This window comes from Notolepis coatsorum (assembly GCF_963971535.1).
Source record: "Notolepis coatsorum genome assembly, chromosome: 2".
NCBI lineage: Eukaryota > Metazoa > Chordata > Actinopteri > Aulopiformes > Paralepididae > Notolepis > Notolepis coatsorum.
In genome coordinates this window covers 129077510-129098029 of record NC_140166.1, presented here as the reverse complement: position 1 = coordinate 129098029, position 20520 = coordinate 129077510, and the positions used below count along the sequence as shown (strand labels likewise).

General features: G+C 41.4%; 1 protein-coding gene across 1 annotated transcript in view; it reads right to left on the bottom strand.

The window, feature by feature from the left end:
* Positions 1 to 16086: 16086 nt before the first annotated feature.
* The window catches only part of LOC311224134 (uncharacterized protein), a 46941-nt gene continuing 42507 nt past the window's right edge, over positions 16087 to 20520 (bottom strand). The window contains exon 6 of the mRNA XM_084308988.1: positions 16087 to 18283. Within this exon, the coding sequence (XP_084165114.1) occupies positions 18204 to 18283 (80 nt within the window). The 3' untranslated portion in view covers positions 16087 to 18203. The remainder of the gene's footprint in view (positions 18284 to 20520) is intronic.

Below are 20520 nucleotides of genomic sequence, written 5' to 3'. Positions count from 1 at the left end.
AGTTACCCAGGTGGGGTATCTCCCAGGCCTTTCTGTGTGGAGTTTGCATGTTCTCCCCGTGCTTGCAAGGGTTTCCCCCCGATAAGATAAACCCAATGGAAAAACATGCACAACAACAAGATCGCTAACGCTGTGGCGTCCTTGACGAAGACGGACAGGAGCACTTGGATTGGTCCCCTGGCGCGGCTCACGTTGACGCCTGTCTGCTCCCGGCTGCCCTTGGGGGGGAAGGACGATGGGATGGGTTAATCGCAGAGACGAATCGCATGCATGCATCGCATGCGTGCCGATTGATGACCTCTGAGCAGGTCCTAAATTATTATCAGCGTAGAAATGAAAGTTTATGCCAAATTTGCGTATGATATTGCCGAGGGGTAGCATGTAAATCGAAAATAGCAAAGGGCCCAGGACAGAGCCTTGTGGGACCCCGCATTGCACTGGGAGGGTCTCAGATGTTAAATCATTATAGACCATGCAGTGTGTTCTATCAGTTAAATAAGATTTAAACCAAGCAAGTGCGTGACCCCGAATGCCAACATGATTCTCAAGCCGACCTAGAAGAATCGAATGATCGATAGTATCAAAGGCTGCACTGAGATCAAGCAATAAGAGCACAGAAGTTAGGTTTGAGTCAAGAGAGAGCAGTCATTTGTGACTTTGGTAACCGCCGTTTCGGTGGAGTGTAAGGCTCTAAAGCCAGATTGAAAAGATTCATTAAGATTATTGTTTGATAGATGATCAGTAAGTTGCGTTGCGACAATCCGTTCTAATATTTTGGATAGTAACGGAAGATTGGAGATGGGTCTGTAATTCTTTAAGATTAGAGGGTCGAGGTTCGGTTTTTTAAGTAGTGGTTTAATGACGGCTGATTTAAAGGCCAGGGGCACCACGCCAGTAGACAAGGAGGTGTTGAAGATATTGAGTAGGGCAGGGCCTAGAGTTGGGAAGAGTTTTTTTGATGAGAGTTGCTGGAAGAGGGTCAAACAGACAGGTTGAGGGAGGCCCAGGTAGAGCAGGCTGGAGGCCCAGTAGAGCTGGAGGCCCAGTAGAGCTGGAGGCCCAGGTGCAGCTAGTGGCCCAGTAGAGCTGGAGGCCCAGGTGTAGCAGGCTGGATGCCTAAGTCAGGCCAAAGTAAAAAATATATTTCTCAGCCCACAGGGCAATAAGCCCCTGCTGCAGATCTAGGCTATAGACGAGCCACATTGCAGCCAGGGGTGCAGTGCTGGGCATACGCGGTCAAATGACGTTTGGGCTTCGTCACTGAGGCCGAAGTGCGCGCATCCTATTATTATGCAAAGTCTAGGTGATAAGTGCCGGCGCGACGACACAAAAATGACTCGTCGCGCCGTATACCCCGGCCGCCGGCACTTATCACCTAGACTTTGCATAATAATAGGATACCGACAACCAAATACAAGCCCTGTAGGTGTGGTGGGGGGTTGCTTGATCTCTCGACTGGAAGGATGAGACAAGGTATATCATCTGTTCTGTGCGCAACCGAGGGAACATGTATGCGCGTGCGCGGGCGTTTGGCCTTCGCCCATATTACGACTGCACCCCTGATTGCAGCAGTAAAATGGCCTCAGCTCACAGAAAGCAGGTAATCCAAGCAGCTGCTGTAGGGCTGGTGGAGGCTAGCAGGAAGGCTAGTAGGCCTTAGCCCACAAAGCAGGGCAGATGGAGGCTACAGTTTGTAGAGCAGATTTTCAGACTATGTCTAGCCAGTAACTGAATGAAGGCAATATCAAGCAGGTGTAGTAAAAAAAAGCCATAAAAAACACATTTAAAATACATAAAATCTCACAAACTCACAGCTTAAACACATGGAGCTGCCATCTTGGAAAAGGGGCGGAGACAATTCGATTACACACCTCGATCGCAACGTGTGTGTGTAACATTACTCCACAACGTATGCCGTTGGTCGATCAAAGCATCAAAAAACTACCCCCCCCCCTTTCATGCATTCATGATGAAACATAATACCTATTATATATATTTGATTTGGAAATAGTAGCGTGTCCAGGCAAGAAACGGCAAAGATTTTTGTGAAATTCACGTTTTGCTGCATATCGTCGTTTTCTGGGATTAGACAGGATCACTCTAAAACTATACTCATATTCGCCACGGTATAACACGCGAACGTATTGACGAAAACATTTGTTCTTTTTCACATATTGAACGATAGATAGGTGATGTCAAATGGGCCATAGTATTGTATCCATAGCTATAATATAGAATATATATATATATAGCCCTGCAAACACAGCCACTTATTCCTATATTTTAGAGCGTGGCATGGTAGGAACAAAGATGCTCTAGGCTTCCGGCGCTGATTGAGTTAAGGTCTGCTGGTAGCCTGTTCCAATCTACTGCCGCCGAGTACAGGAATGAATTCTGATCAATGCATCTTTTTTTTTAATTTTTTTTACTCTACCCCCTACCGTCGGTCCGCGAGGGCGGAGACTATCACATGCTTCCTCCGACACATGTGTACCCAGCCCACCGCTTCTTTTCACCTGGCAGCGCGGACTCTCACCGGGAGAGTGTAATGTGTGGAAGGTCACACTACCTCTCCTAGATCCTTCCCTTGCTGTGCAGGCGCCCCGACCGAACTGTAGGAGTCGCTGTTTACAACGACCAGGACCCACCCTTGCCGGATTTCCCACCCACTAACACTAAGCCAATTGTGTTAGTATGGACGGTCAGCCAACCCGGAAGCACCACAGCTGGATTCGATCCCACTGTCTCTGTGGTGGTAGACAGACGCTTAGTCCGCTGCACTACCCGGCCGCCCTATTTCCTTTTTTATAGAGAGGAATAACTCTTGCCGATTTACGATCAGTAGGAAACTTCCCTTTTTCGATGGACATAATTTACAATAAAAGTTAAACAGGGAGCGATTGTCTCTGCTGCATCCCTCAAATCTGGCGGGAATCTTGTCCTGTCCTGTTGCCTTCGCAGGGTTGAGAGCCCTACATTTTCTTAATACAGTGTCCTCAGACACACTTGAAAAAGAAAAGGCATCTGATGGTGGCGCTAGAGGAAAGGTCATGGGGTCACCAAAATCAATACGCTTCTTCCTCTATCATGAATCAATGCTCTAGTCTAAGCACTGTAGTGTCTAAGCACTAGAGCGTCTAAGCACTATAGCATCTAGCCACTAGAGCGTCTAAGCATTAGAGCGTCTAAACATTAGAGCGACTAAGCACTAGAGCGTCTAAGCACTAGAGCATCTAACCACTAGAGCGACTAGCCACTAGAGAAACCACTAGAGCGACTAAGCACTATCGCGTCTAAGCACTATCGCGTCTAAGCACTATAGCGTCTAGGCACTATAGCGTCTAAGCACTATAGCGTCTAAGCACTAGAGTGTCTAAGCACTATCGCGTCTAAGCACTATAGCGTCTAGGCACTATAGCGTCTAAGCACTATAGCGTCTAAGCACTAGAGTGTCTAAGCACTATCGCGTCTAAGCATTAGACTCTAAGAACTATAGCGTCTAAGCACTATAGCGTCTAGGCACTAGAGCGTTTAACCACTAGAGCGTCTAAGCATTAGAGCGTCTAAGCACTAGAGCGTCTAAGAACTAGAGCGTCTAGGCCATAGGTGTCAAACTCACGGCCCGCGGGCCAAATCCGGCCCGCCACGTCATTTGATGTGGCCCCCCAAGAGCTCAGGTATAAAAAAAAAAAAAAAAAAAAAAAAAAACGTTTTTTTTTTTTTTTTTTTTTTTACATTAATATTGGGTTAAAAAATTGAAGTGTTAAAATAATTGTGGGTTAATGCGTTAATAAAGCTTTAACTTTGACAGCCTTAGTTATTACACATTCTTACACATACATTGTATGTTGAACATCTGAGGTAACAAAGGAAAAAAGCCAAAAGCACTTACTCCTCAGACATTCTTTGACAATTTTACAGCCCAAAATACAAAAAAGATCCAGGCGGAATAGGTAACAAAGGGTTGAAGAAATATTGTCTGAACTGTCAGATGCAAACTGGCTGTGTGACATAACCGAGCATCTCGCTCAATTGAATAAGAAGCTGTAGGGACGCAAACAAGTCCCACCCAAAACTTGACCAATATAGTTGTGAACTGAGACAACCCTTATTTTGTAATTTTTTAGTATAGTTACAGTTGTGTGTTCATGCAGACACATAATAGCAATTTCATTACGAATTGAAAATGGGGGACCCTGATGTAAACAAGTCGAAAGTCTTTCTCTGGTCTGCATCCCCTTAACAATTGTGTGTATTGAGCTGTACTGTACTGTACCCATTCTGCAATCTGTTAATTAATCTTCCATTAGTTGGATGTATGGCCTCTGCAAGGTTGTGTGCAGCCATTTGTTTTTGTAACATCTGCTACATCTGTCCCACGTGTTCTTTGCAGCTCACAGTTGTTAGTTCTGCCCCTCTTGACTGTGACAAAAAGGTTTTGAACAAACTTAATGTCATAGCTTGTATTTGATGATATTCTTCTTTGTTATTTACTTGAATGGTTTGATCATTGATTGGTGGAGTAATATGGGGTTCTGATAAACTAAAATGATTTGTTAAAATAACATAAGCTAACATATATTTTTACATTTATGCAAATGAATATGCAATATGTATAACTTGAATAAGTAATAAATACAGAAACACCATGTTTAACAATATGTAAATGTGTAGCTACATTTATTTTACATTAATTAACATTTATACGGTCTTTGGCCCTTTGAGGGCAACCATAATGCTGATGTGGCCCTCTGTGAAAATGAGTTTGACACCCCTGGTCTAGGCACTAGAGCGTCTAACCACTAGAGCATCTAAGCATTAGAGCATCTAAACACTAGAGCGTCTAAACACTAGAGCATCTAACCACTAGAGCGTCTAAACACTAGAGCGTCTAGGCACTATAGCAGCTAGGCACTATAGCATCTAGGCACTAGAGCTTCTAGGCACTATAGCAGCCAGGCACTAGAGCAGGGGTGGCCAACCAGTCAGAGACTAAGAGCCACAAAAATTACTGTGGTACCACAAAGAGCCACACCATATACCAGCGTTTCTCAACCTTTTTTTTCAGTCACGGCACCCTTCATGTGTTTATAGGTCCCATCCTCTGGCCTCTGAAGTTGCTAATGTCTTTTTTATTTGGGCCTCACAGGGTTAACCTCTTAAGCCCGAGATATACAGTAAAAGTGTATATTTTCAGGATTACGTTTGTGTATTAGTGAAATATAAGATTATAGAAATCTCAGGGCATTGAGTCAGAAACCGGCGCATATTGACAGGAAGAAGTGGCACAGCCAAAAGTGAGTGTAGTCTTTTGAAGGAAGAGACTCAGGGCTTTCGAATTTCGAAAAACTACCCTACCCAGCTCACACCAGCCCCTGTCAATCATCTGACTTCTGGATTAACTTTTTTATTTCTCTTATTTTTTGGGATTATCTCCCACAAACCTGAACGTTATTGCCATAAAACAGAACGCAGTTAGTTTCTGGACTGGTCAGATGAACTCAATGGTACACTGGTTGACGAAACATGGCTTGGTTTCAAAACCAAATTCTCAGCAATACTAAACGACATGGCCCCCCTAAGAACCACCAGGGTAAAAAATCGCGCTGAGCCGTGGATGCACTCCGAAATACTGGCCGCTATGAAAACCAGAGACAAAAAATGCTCTGAGTTTCGTAAAAGTCAGTCAAAGCTTACTAAAAGCACGAGCAGTGAACTCCAAGCCCACGTGACTGAACTCAAACTAGAAAGAAACAGACTAAGAAACGACGTAAACTCCATGATCAAAACTGCAAAAAAGAATTTCATCAATGACAAAACTGAGGAAAACAAAAACAAACCACGTGAACTTTGGAAATTACTCAATAATCAACTAGGATGCAGCAAAAAACTTAAAACCAGATTCTCAAACATAAACATAAAAACTGACAACACGCTCATCACAGACAAGCTGGATGTAGCCAATTACTTAAACATTTTCTTCACAAACATAGCCACAACACTGGTAAACAAACTACCCTCCCACTCAGGGCTTTATGGGGTAGAACACATAGTAGCTTACTACAAAAACCTAGGGGTCCGCAAGGACGACTTCAAGCTGGAAATGGTAACAACAGATGAGGTACTCAATAAACTGAGCGCCCTCCAACCTAACAAGGCCACTGGCCATGACAACATCCCCTCCAAATTCCTCAGAGACTCAGCAGCCGCCATCACACCAATCATCACACACATAATAAACCTCTCCATAAAACAGGGACACGTCCCCAAGGACTTCAAAATTGCGAGGGTGACCCCTCTGCACAAAAAGGGCAGCAAATTAGACCCAGGCAACTACCGCCCTGTTTCTATTCTCACCTCCATCTCGAAAGTCATGGAAAAAATAGTCTACGAACAGGTCGAAAAATACCTAGCGGAAAAAAATCTAATCTACGAATTCCAATCTGGCTTCAGAACATCCCACTCCACTGACACATGCCTTCTCTATTTGAATGACCACATCAAACAAGAGGTGGACGCAGGCAAATACTGCGGCATGGTCATGCTGGACCTACAAAAGGCCTTTGACACGGTCAATCACTCCATTCTGATTGACAAGCTAAAAGCAATTGGTTTTGATAGTCTATCAGTGAGCTGGATGCAATCCTACCTTGAGGGGAGGGAACAGATGGTGGAGGTAAACGGTACCCTATCCCCCCCCCTCACAGTGAGCTGTGGTGTTCCACAAGGAAGCATAATAGGACCGCTACTGTTCCTAATTTATGCAAATGACATGTCGTCAGCTTGTGACTGCAACTTGTTCCTGTTTGCGGACGACTCAGCCCTGCTGGTCTCTGACAAGAACAAGTTACAGGTTGAAAAAACCCTCAGCTCGGAACTAGGCAGAATCTGCATATGGCTCGCTGATAACAAACTATCATTACACATGAGCAAAACAGAGTCCATTCTCTTCGGTTCAAATAACAAACTCAGCAAGACCGACGGCTTCTCAGTTACAGTGGGTGACAATATTGTCACAAGGAAAGATGAAATTACCTACCTGGGTTCCATCCTAGAGGCTAATCTCTCCTGTGACAAAATGGCATCCAATGTAATAAAAAAAGTCAACCAACGAACTCGATTCTTGTACCGGATCTCCTCTCTGGTAAACAAGAACACCCTGAAGACTCTGGCAGGAGCACTCATTCAGGGGTACTACGACTATGCTTGCACCTCATGGTACCAAAGCACCTCAAAGGCGCTAAAAACAAAATTACAAACATCTCAAAACAAACTGGTCAGACTACTGCTTGACCTTACTCCTAGAACCCACCTCACCCCTGCCCACTTCGACAACCTAGGATGGCTTAGAGTAGACGACAGAGTACAACAACTTGCAATGGGCCTGGTCTACAAGATACACTACACGACCAAGGTACCCATGTACATGTCAAAATACTTCCCAAAGGTCAGTGAATACCACGATCACAACACCAGAGGGAGCTCCACAAATCATGTTAAACCCAGATTCGGCTCAAATAAGGGACTAAACACGTTTCGCAATTATGCCACATCAATGTGGAACGCCCTACCCAAAGCTGTAAAGGAATGTGGATCACTACCCACTTTCAAAACCTCTCTCAAGGGACACCTACGGGAGACTGCAATTCAACACTGGCCCCTGTAAATATCCTAACCCAACCCCCTCCAATGTACAGTAATTTACCTAGTATGGTTTTGTCAATAGTTCAATGTACAATTGTGTTTGTTTGTACAGTGTCTCCTCCCCCCCCCCCCCCTCAATGTACAGTGTTACTTGTTTATACAGTGTGCCCCCCGCCCCCCCCAACCACCTCCAATGTAAATTACCCAGTATGGTTGTCAATATCCCAATGTACCCAACCCCCCCCACCCAACCTCCTCCAATGTACAGTTTCTACGTCAAATGTATATACTCCCTTTTCTTGACTCCTTCTGTATCACAAACAGTACTGTATTTGCAAATCTGGTATGTCATAAATGTATAGATGTAGCAGTACTGACTATCTGTATGTCATGTATGTCATATATGTCTATATGAATTGAAAATGGGGGACCCTGATGGAAACAAGACAAACGTCTTTCTCAGGTCTGCATCCCCTTAACAATTGTATGTATTGAGCCGTACTGTATTGTACCCATTCTGCAATCTGTTAAATAAAGTTTTCATTCATTCATTCATTCATTCATTCATTCATTCATTCATTCATTCTCTACCTTTCTGTGAACGTCTTGCAAAAAACGGTGTTGCAATACGATGAAAAATGGAGAAATTTACATTATAAAAAAGATGGCAGAATTCAGTACGGTATCTACAAAACCTTCTGTTTAATCATCTTCCCTTTATTCATTTGCTTAGATTTTTCAGGTCTGGTCAATTTTAGCATGGTGTTATTCACAGTCAAAGATTTTTTATTTTAAATAGAATTGATATTCTCCTTTGGTTCATTACAATTTACTCAAGCCTAGTAACATACACACTATTTCTGACAATGATCTATATGTCCCTATAGATTCAGATACCAAGAACATGCAAATGGACCATTTAAAAATAAAATTAATGTTTATTCTATGTCCTTATGGAATGAGTGACATAAAAAAAAAAAAAAAAAAAATATTATAATTTTCTTTTTATTTATTTTTTTTATGGATGGAAGAGCCGCACATTGACCATTATGGTTGGCCACCCCTGCACTAGAGCGTCTAGCCACTAGAGCGTCTAAGCAAACTGTTGGGCTAAAAGTGGTTTATATTTAGCCTGATATATAGCCTGGGCTATATGAGAGCTACAAGATAGCCGCACTGTCGAGTCTAGTGTTGCCTAGGTATCTTCTGACCCATTACTTGTACAGTGGCACTTTTGCTGTGAATATTCATGACTCCATAGAGAGGGAAACCTTTTGATTTTGGTGACCCTCTGGCCTTTCTTCTATATGGATGTGTAGCCTTGAACTGTTAAGACTGGCAATATGGACAACTCTTGTTTCTGTCATCTACCCAGTAAAACTTTGCATGTGAAAGTAATGGCAAAGTAGGGAGATTGCTAGGCCTTGGTGACTGCACTCCACTGAGTGCATTTTTCTAGTTTTTCTTCTAGTGGCACTAGATGGTATCTGTCTCAGACCTTCAGCTAGAGAGTGACCCCTGGTGGTCAAGTAAGTCAAGTCAAGTTCTTTATTTATCAAATACACAACAATACAGGGGCGTTGCAGGTTTCGAGCTCAGACTCAACAGTGCACAATTAAGAAACAACAATGAATACAAGAATGGTAACAATAAGTAGTAGTAGTAAGATCAATATTTTTCCATACCTACACTTTCAACACTCTCAAAAGCAACAGCCAAGAAAGCCTTTTTGTTCAAAGCCCCTTCTGATTGGAATAACTTACCTGCAAATACTCGTTCCATCTAATTTTTTTATTTATTAAAAAATGCGCTGTCTTCTTACTTTCATAGTACATGTACATGTTTTTAGTTTATCATTTTTAGTTTATCATTTATATACTGCATACTATATCATGCCTTTCACTACTTATCTCGTACGAAGTAACGATCCATTCCTATCCTTGCTTGATTTGTGTTTTGTTTTGTTTGTCCTGTTTATTTTGTGATCTTGTATGTTGGTTTACTTATTTTGAAATGTCATTTCTCAGTTGATTTTGTTGTTGTAGACTGTTTCGATGTCCAATGTTTTTTGTGTGTTCTTTTCTTTTTTTTCTGAAAATTTACATACGTTGTATTGTGTTAGGAGCCCCTCGAAAACGAGATGCTACATCTCAAGGGGTTATTCCGAATAAAGAATTTCAATATAAATACAATAAAATATAAAATGAGGTAAGATCAAATAAAATAGTCAATTATTTACAGAAAGTGTCTTGCGTATAGTGTATGTACATGATAAGGTGCAGGGTGTGTGTTAGTGTGTGTTCAATAACAATAAGTAATAGTAGTAATATCAAATAAAATACAATTTAAAATGTGGTATGATCAAATAAAAGTCAATTATTTACAGAAAGTGTCTTGCATATAGTGTATGTGCATGATAAGGTGCAGGGTGCGTGTGTGTTAGTGTGTGTGTTCAATAACAATAATAATAATAATAATAATAATAATTAATAGGGCCATCTCCTGTTAACATGCTCTCTAAGGTTAGCAGTGACCCCTGCAAAGACATATTGTTAATCGTCAGTTGTCAAGACTGCCCTTCTTCCTTAAGGCCTCTGCATGCTACAGCAAATACAAAGCAACTTCAACACAACATCGACAAAGCAACGGTGTTGCAGACACATTACCTTTATGCTTCTGCAAAATCAACGCGCAGCCTATGATGCAACAAAATGTACCCCGGATGTGCGGCTCGAGCGCGCCCAGCCCGCCTGAATACTTTGGGCAGCCGAAGGTGCGCACTCTAGCCATTACAAACGGATTTCCCTTCTCAACCATACATCGTTAGTATGCGTTTTCCTTAATGCCAAGCAAGCAGTGCAAAAATGCTTCCGCATTCGTCACCGCACGCCAGTGCGGTAAAGCGCCCTTCTTTTCAGACAAATGCTACCGTGCGTGCACCGGCGTGCTCGCTCAGGTGCGTGCGTGCGCCGGCGTGCTTGCTTGGCATAAAGCTACACGCAGCCAGGAACACTAGAAGTGACAGACAGCCCCGCCCCCATTCACTACCAACCAATCACTGCTACGCAATACCAACGCAACGGGTCTTTAGATTAGATTTTGGACACAGGTACGCAACGCCCAAGCAACACAGTCTACAAGACTGTCTGCAACAAGCGCGCTGAAATCGCGCCGATGTTGTGTTGAAGTTGCTTTGAATTTGCTGTAGCATGCAGAGGCCTTTAGATCCTTTCACACAACATAAGCATTGTAAACTGACTCATGTTTACTTCCTGTTGCCGTGTTTGCTAATATCAACAGCTGACAGGAAATTAAGTCAGGCCCAAGATGTTTCCTAGCAACGGAAATTCCACTGAATACTCCTCCCATTTACTTCTCATGTAAAGCTTGGTATTCTAAACTCTGACGTCAAAATGTCAACCAGCCTCTAAAATTGGAGTACCTTTACTCAAGTACTGTACTTAAGTACAATTTCGAGCTACTTGTACTTTACGTGAGTATTTAAATTTTAGGGAACTTTATACTTTTACTCCACTACATTTCAAAGGAAATATTGTACTTCTTACTCCACTACATTTATCTGAACCCATCAGTTACTAGTTACTTTGAAGAAAAGGATTTTGCATAGAAAACATGGCAGAAATGTATGAAGATTATATGCTTTCACATTTGAAGCCTGTCAACTTCAAGAGGATGTAATCAGAGCAGCATAACTGGACTGCATACCACTTTAACATAACCTTTAGAGGTCAGTGGATCAAGTATTGAATGCTCCCAAGCACTGGAATACACAAACGTTATGTAGAATGCATAATTTTACTTTGGATACTTAAGTACATTCAATAGAAAATACTTCTCTACTTTTACTTAGGTAGAATTTGAAGAGGACTTTTACCAGAGTAGATAGATAGATAGATAGATAGATATAGATAGATAGATAGATAGATAGATAGATAGATAGATAGATAGATAGATAGATAGATAGATAGATAGATAGATAGATAGATAGATAGATACATACTTTATTAATCCCCTTGGGGAAATCCAGGTATCCAGTAACAGCTCAGGCAGTTAACAGACAATAGAACAATAAAAAAGGACAACCAGTACAACAAACAAACAATGAAGGTCAGCGCTGAGGTACAAAGTTGTGATGACATGTCACTGCACACATCAAACGACCTGAGCCTTCTCAGAAAAAACAGCCGGCTCTGTGCCTTCCTGTCGAGGGCATCAGTGTTCAGCGACCAGTCCAGTTTGCTATCCAGGTGCACACCCAGGAATTTGTAGGACTCCACCATCCTGAAGTCTATGACCATCTCCTTGGTCTTGGAGGTGTTCAGAAGGAGGCCATTTTCCTCACTCCAGGCACCGAAGGCTCCCGCCAGGTCCCTGTACTCCCTCTCCTGCCCACTCCTCACACACGCCACAATAGCTGTGTCATCAGAGTACTTCTGGATGTGGCAGGACTCACTGTTGTAGCTAAAGTCCGATGTGTAAAGAGTTAACAGGAAAGGAGCCAGGACGGTCCCCTGCGGGGCCCCGGTGCTGCTCACCACTGTCCCAGAGACGCATTTCCCCAGCCTGACGAACTGTGGCCGTCCTGTCAGGTAGTCCGTGATCCAGGAAGTGAAGGAGGGATCCACCCCCATCTTCCTGAGCTTGTCTTCAAGTATGGGAGGTTGAATGGTATTAAAAGCACTCAAAATCAAAAAACATAATCCTAACATAACTCCCCGGCTCATCCAGGTAGGAGTAGGCCTGGTGGAGCATGTAGATGACTCACTTATCTGGGTATTTCTACTTTTACTTAAGTAAAGGAACTGTGTACTTCTTCCACCACCGAACAGGTGACAGTACACACCTGTATGATGAGACAGGAATGACATACAGCTGCCTTACTGAATTAACGCCGATATCCTGCTTACCGACCTATGTCATTAATATTATTCTCTTTTTTGCTGCAGCAACTCTGTACTTTGGTTAATAAAACTCTGTACTTTGATTAATAAAACTTTGTTGAACTTGGTACTTTTCCTGGACAATCACTTATTTTCATCATTACATAGGTTCATAGCCATGCAAATTTACTACATATGCAATCGATTGACCTTATTAATAACCCCTAAAGCGAGGAGTGTCATTTGTATACTATACACACACACACTCAAGCAAACTCTCACCCCCTTTACTAGGCCCTTTCGAGGAGGAACAGCGTCATCATGACCTTGGTCTTTGTGACGCAGCCGCACCTCAACGGTCCTTCCTGAGCATCCTGCGCTGGCCTGCTGACATATATAGAACACTAGATAGCTTAAGGCGGAGTCACCAGCGTCACTGAACCGCCGCCATCCTGCCCCAGTCAGCCTTGAGTGAGAGTGAGTTCAAGTTTCTTCAAGTTTCTTTAATAGTTGTCATACAGAAGTACAGAATACTTTTGTACAAAATGCTTCTTACTGTTGCGCTCCAGAGACTGTGCATGACAAGATAAGTATGAAATAAAAACATAGTAAAAATTAGAAGTAAAAAAAGAGGTCACAGTGTTCAGTTTAGACATATGTACAATGTTCGTAGACGTAGTTACCATACAATATACAATACTGTGCAGTGTACTAATATACAATACTATATAGTGCAAGGCATAAATGGACGAGGTGCAGTTTAGGTACAATTCACAGTAGGTGTACGAGTTGTAGTGCAAATCCTTTATCAATAAATATAAAGTGTAAGTGTGTTTGTGTGATCTAAAGTGTGGAGAGTGGGTGCTGCAGTGTGTTGTTTGTTTGATTGAGTGTGTGCGTGTGGGTGTGTGTGCTGTGTGCATTTGATGGTTGTTGCATAGTGATTATTGTTCGTTTAGCGATTATTGTTCGTTTAGCAGCCTGATGGCCTGGGGATAGAAGCTCCTTCTGAGTCTTTCTGTGCTCGCCATAAGACTCCGGTATCGCTTGCCTGACGGCAGCAGTTCAAAGAGGCAGTTGTTCGGGTGGCTCGAGTCCTTAATAATTCTCTTAGCCTTCCCCTTGCACCGCTTGTTGTAAATGTTCTGGAGGGTGGGAAGCCCCCCTCTAATTGTGCGTTCGGCTGAACGTGTCACTCTTTGTAGTCTGCTACGGTCTTGTGCAGTGCTATTCCCAAACCAGGAGGTGATGTTGCCGGTCAGGATGCTCTCTATTGTACATGAGTAGAAGTTCCTAAGGATCTTCTGACTGACTTGGAACTTCCTTAGGCGCCTGAGGAAGTAGAGGCGTTGTCGTGCCTTCTTCACAACACTGTCAATGTGTGTGGTCCATGTCAAGTCCTCGGATATGTGGGCTCCGAGGTACTTGAAACTGTTCACTCTCTCAACTGGTGCCCCGTCGATGCTGAGGGGGCTGTAGTCCTTGACCCCCGACCTCCTGAAGTCCACAATCATCTCTTTTGTTTTGCTGACGTTCAGGGTGAGCTGCACAGACAAAAATACTCATAACTCGCTGAAATATTGACGGATTTACAAACGGGTTGGTTTGCTATAAACATCAAAGATGTAGTTATGATACTGCATACTTATAAAAATGTTTTTTTTTAAAGATGTTTTTTTTTACAAACCGCTTGAATCATAGCCACGTTAATAATGCTTGTAATAAACCAAACCGTTTGTAAATCCGTCAATATTTCAGCGAGTTATGAGTATTTTTGTCTGTGCAGCTCACTCACTCTCTCAAGGCTGACTGGGGCAAGATGGCGGCGGTTCAGTGACGTCGCTCTCCATTGGCCGGCAGCGCGGGTAAGCTATCTAGCGTTCTATATATATCTATGGTTACTACTATCTCTGCTCTCACAGCACTGGGTGACACGCGGTGAGATAGAGTGGGGAGTTTTCAGAATGGCGTTGAGACCAGTTAGACCGGTCTTCTTTTGACGCGTCGAAGGATTGTTTGCATGCATAGTTGCGTGAGTTGGAACAACAACCCCACTGTGTGTGTGGCGAGAGTTTCCCCTCGAGCTTTTGTGAAAGAACACAAGATTACGGCTAAACTCAGCATGTCTGTGAATTGGAAAATATACCAGTTTAGCCTCCATATACCAGTTCAACAACTAGAACCTCAAAACAAAATGAACTTCCCACCACCGTTAGGACAGCCGAAACCCGACCAATCTTTTGCCGCAGACTAGACACAATTCTTCTATCAATATCTGAAATGAAAATAAAAACACTAACCTTCTTACTGTCCTCTATCATGCATTCTTCCTACTATACTAATATGTCTCTACTACTATGCACTGGACACTGCAGCACCCAAGTTTCAACACTTTGATGAACATTGTTACTCAGCTGAAAGAGTTGTACCCTTCCTGCTGACCTGTTGTACAGCACCTGTAAGTCGCTTTGGATAAAAGCGTTCAGCTAAATTACTAAAGGTAAACTTGTGTACTTTGTGTATCCATTGACCTCTATATGTTGTGTTAAAGTGGTATGCGGTCCAGTTATGCTGCTCCGATTACGTCCTCCTGAAGTTGACAGGCTTCAAATGTGAAAGTATATAATCTTCATACATTTCTGCCATGTTTTCTATGCAAAATCCCTTTCTTCAAAGTAACTAGTGACTGATGGGTTCAGATAAATGTAGTGGAGTAAAAAGTGTTATTTCCCTTGAAATGTAGCAGAGTAAAAGTATAAAGATCCCTGAAATGAAAATACTTGCATAAAGTACATGTAGCTCGAAATTGTACTTAAGTACAGTACTTGGAGTAAAAATACTTAGTTGCTTTCCACCACTGCATGTACGTATAACCCTCCCAACAATACAACATTGGTAACGTGATTGGTTTCTTTAAAACAATTCAGTAGCTAAAGAAAAAAACTGCATTATTATAATAGTATGACGCTGCTTAAAAGGTGCTGTAAGTGGCATTTCCTTTGTTAAAATAAGTGGTCTACGTGTTAAAAGAATAGCTCTACATTCCGACAGCCATCACTGATATAGAGTGTTTGGTCTCCCAGTCCCTCCGTTCTGCAGTAAACACAAAATGAATTTGCTGGTATCGCGTTCCTACTTTATCCAATCAGGAGAGAGAACTCCACACTGTAAAAACGGTCTGACCAAAATAAGAAATTCAAACAAATATGTGCTTGAAACAAGTAATATAAGCTGCCAGTGCAGTAAGCAAATGGCTTGGCAAGATTTCTTGAAATCAGTCAAATATATCTAGGGTTCTCTCTCCTGATTGGATAAAGTGGGAACTGGATACCAGAAAATGTATTTTGTGTTCACTGCAGATTGGAGCGACTGGCAGACCCATGATACTGACCAAACTCTCTATATCAGTGATGGCTGTTGGAATGTAGAGCTATTCAACACTTATTTTAACAAATAAAATACCTTTAAATCCAAAGTCATTGTGTTAAAGCCATTGTTTTTCCACTACGATAAGAAAACACAACACAGTCTGATATTAGTATCAGTTGATTTAATCCTTTGTGATACGAAAATAGATAACTAAAGTAAAAAGTGGTTGTAGAACAAAACTTGATGGTACAGAATAAAAAGAAATTCAGGTACAAAAATCACACAGACATTAGAAAGGTGAGCACTAATAAATATCCATCGAAATACATCAACAAGCAAAAACAAATCTGGTAAACAAACTAAAAACTCAGTGATTGAAACATCTAGTCGTATTAAAAATAGAACCAGAGTCCCAGTGTAGACAGCTGTGTACAGTAAGAAATGTAAAAACCAACCTAAAGAACAGACCCATCTCAGTGTAGAAAGCCTCAGTACAATTTACCGAAGAAAAACAGAATATTACAATTATGTTTTTTTTTTTTTTTTTTTAAATACACACACAGTTTAAAGCGAGATATAAAATACAAAACAGACATAAATAAAAAGCACAGAATTTGACATTATACAGCTGTGATATATAGTGCCACCTGCTGGTGGCCAAATAAATTACAAACATTTTAAAAGAAAATACTTATAAAAGAAAGAAATGTCAGTAACAAAAGCCTGCAGTATTTACACGCAGCTTAGTAAAAATAATTTTCTCTTTTAATATACAAATATTGTCACACTGGCTACAATAGTTTAAAACCCCGAATCACATTTAACAAGTTACATTGATTCCATTGTGTTATATAACCATATAATCTATACACCGTGCACTTTTACTATTTGGTGGCACAATAAGTTAGATATAGAAATTACATACATAACACCTGAAATCAGTAAAGACCGTTATTTTGGCATTAAGCCTATTGCTGAGAATTCCTGAGATGTCCCAAGCACCCAGTGATTGAATGAAGTCATTCTTAATGCATAAGATTTTAGAAGAAATTAGCAATTCACAGACCTTATATTATTTATTGACAGATTTTCAATAACATCTCCTCTTTTTAAATTAAATAAAATTAAGCTTTTTCACTTCAATAAAGGTTTTGAAAGAAAATTATTTTCAGCAAGATGATTGAATGTTTTCTACCAATCTACTAAAAAAAGAAACAGCGACTCATGGCCCCTTTGGGACAAGCACTCAGGACAATGCGCTGGGAATCAGGTGATTGCCTGGAGTTGCCTTCTCGTAGCACACTGCATGCAATTCTCTGCGCTGATAATCGGGTGCGGATATTGCCTGGAGTTGCATTCTCGTAGCACACTGCATGCAATTCTCCGGGGCGGATGTGTTCGGATGTAATGGAAATGACGCTTGGTTTAGGCGAGGCACCTAGGTAGAAAGCCTACCGCCTCCGCCTGTGTGTGGAAGATAATTTGAAATATTATATATATAACAAAAGCAGGATAGCCGGACCAGCACTCTCAGGTTCAATTAGGGCTGGGCGATAAAACGATAACGATAACTATCGCGATAAATTATTTCCTCGAAATAAACATGAAACGTGGTCGCAAAGTTTCGATATATCGATTTTCCAAGCTTGGATATGAGCACACGCACTAACAACCAATCAGTGAAGGAGATGGCCGATAGCGGAAGGAGACCCGGAAGGAGACGCGGAGTTAGGACTCAGTAAACAAGGCTGGCTAGGGCTAATTAGCTTGCACGGCGCTATTTTACAGGTTACCTGCCGAGTTGGTGTGTGTTTTGAATTCTGAGGGTAACTGTTATAGTAGTGTGGGGTATACGGTGGACGTCGTTGCAATGAATTGGGCGGAACAGAGTATTTTAGGGTAATTTTTAGTACATTGTCATGAGATACTCCGCTTGCTTTGGCTAACTGCTAACGTGCGCGGACTGATGACGACATCAACTCGACTCTCGAGACATTCACAGCAGCAAAACAAGTATTAATAGCCCGTCCATTGGCGCCGGGCATAATAAGTTAATTAAACTTGACAGACATTATATCGACGATAATTATCGATATCGAGTTATATGAAAATAATTGTATAATTTTATCGCGATAACGTTTTTGGCCATATCGCCCAGCCCTAGGTTCAATAGTTTTAATGGCAGCCTGAATTGGAAACAGACATGTTTCGGAACTATGTCCTTCTTCAGTGATATGGCTAGCAAAGGTAATACAATCAAGATGGTAGTTATATACACCTGGCAGGTAATTACATGACAGGAAATGACATCACGACGCAGGTGTGTCTGTGCATTGTGATCTTTTTGCCTTCCTCGAGTACCTGAACACCTGTAGAGAAACGATAAAGTTTACATTGAAGTTTGATATGCATAATTTACCTTTCCTCGATGTTCTGATCAAGAAAGCCCCTAATGGCATCTCATTACACACAGAGGTTTTTAAAAAGGAGACAGACCGTAACTCGTTCTTGCATTATTCCAGTTATCACACCCCAGCCTTGAAGAATAGTCTACCTTATAGCCAAATCCTTCGTTATAAGAGAATATGTGACACGGAAGACAGATTTAATGCACAAGCAGAGGTTCTCCGTGGCAGTTTCCATGAAAGAGGCTACAGTGCCGATTTGACACTCAAAGCCCTGAACAAAACCAAACAGATCGATAGGGCCACGTTGTTCACCCCCAGAAAGAAAGAAGATAACACAGACAAAGTATCTTATGTGTCTACTTACAGTCCTATCACGAGAGACACACGGAGTATTGTCAATAAATATTGGCATATTCTGCAGTCCGACCCTCTTATAGGGGCAGCTTTCAACATTCACCTAATTATTTTTATGAGAGACAAGCGAATCTATCCAATCTCTTAGTCAAAACTGACTTGCCCTTAAAGAAACCTTCTCATTTTATGTCTAATATCCCAGATGGAAATTTCCCTTGCCAAGCCTGTGTACAATGCCAAGGCATGATTAAAGGTACATTTTTCACACACCCTAAAACAGGTAAATGTATACCCGTTAAAGGACGGATTACGTGCAATTCGTCTAATCTGGTGTATGTGCTAAAATGTCAGTGTAATTTTTCTTATGTGGGTAAAACAACTAGAGCATTTAAATCAAGAATCAGTGAACACAAATGTGCTGTGAGAAATTCAGCGACATTTCTCCAAGTGTAAACATACCGTCAACGATCTCAAATATATGGGACTAGAGTTAGTACTCAGGCCCGCGAGAGGTGGAGACAGACACAGGTTGCTGTTGCAACGTGAATGTTATTATATCCACCTGTTCAACTGCATCGAACCTAGAGGAATGAATGAGGAGAACGTTTTAACCTGTTTCCTTTAACCTCCTTATACCTACATTATTATTTCTGGTTTAATTATGTTGCTGTTTGTTGTTTCTAAACAAGAGGTATGTTTCTCAAGGATGCTCAATGTATAATTTGGAACTATTTAATTAAATATGTAAAGTGGCTCAATTAGCCCTAGAAACTAAGGGCATGTTATATGTTATATATCAAGTTTCTGGTAATTTTGTTTTGTTTTTGATATATTTATATATATATATGTATAATTTGTGGATTTATGAATGGACTCTACTTTGATAGGTCATCCCTTTGGTCACAATGCACAGACACACCTGCGTCGTGATGTCATTTCCTGTCATGTAATTACCTGCCAGGTGTATATAATTGATTGTATTACCTTTGCTAGCCATATCACTGAAGAAGGACATAGTTCCGAAACATGTCTGTTTCCAATTCAGGCTGCCATTAAAACTATTGAACCTGAGAGTGCTGGTCCGGCTATCCTGCTTTTGTTATATTCAACTTTATGGGATTACAGCACCCAGTGTCAGAACTTGAGAGCGCGGTCTAACTTGACAAAATATTATATATATAAAATAAAGGTTTGAAATTAAATTAAACAAGGGTCAACTGTATCCCGTACAGTGGTTCGGAGGGTCAAAGTGGGTATCAAACAGGAGGGAAGACTGTCAAGTTTTAAACTGTGGATACCAAACAGAGAAGGTAAAGATGACTTTAAACTGTTAAAACAGTAATCCAGAATCCATTTTATTGCACTGTAAAAAAAACTGTGATTTTATATGTCTGCACTATATGTGCACTATTTTACTCTATTTAGTCTATTCCATCTTACTCTTTTTAATATTGTCTATTTAAAACTGAATCAAACCATAAACAAGGTGGCCTGTTGGGATGTTAGATCCTAATGTGAAAGAAACTGTGATTTTATATGTCTGCACTCTGCGCTACTTTTATGCCTGTCTTTTTTTCTGTTATGAAGCACTTTGAGCTGCAGTTTCTGTATTAAAGGTGCTATACAAATAAAGTGTATTATTATTACAGGTGTTATGAGCGACCAGCTGTGTTCCGCACAGTGCAAGAACAGGATTTTACTCATCAATTCTTCACAATCAATACAAAACGTTTATCACTCACAAACTGTTAATTCATGTTTTTGTATGACGAGCGAACATCGTTTCATATCTCTCATCCTCAGTCAGACGGCGGAGTGAACTGGCCAGTGTAATTTATCTCGAC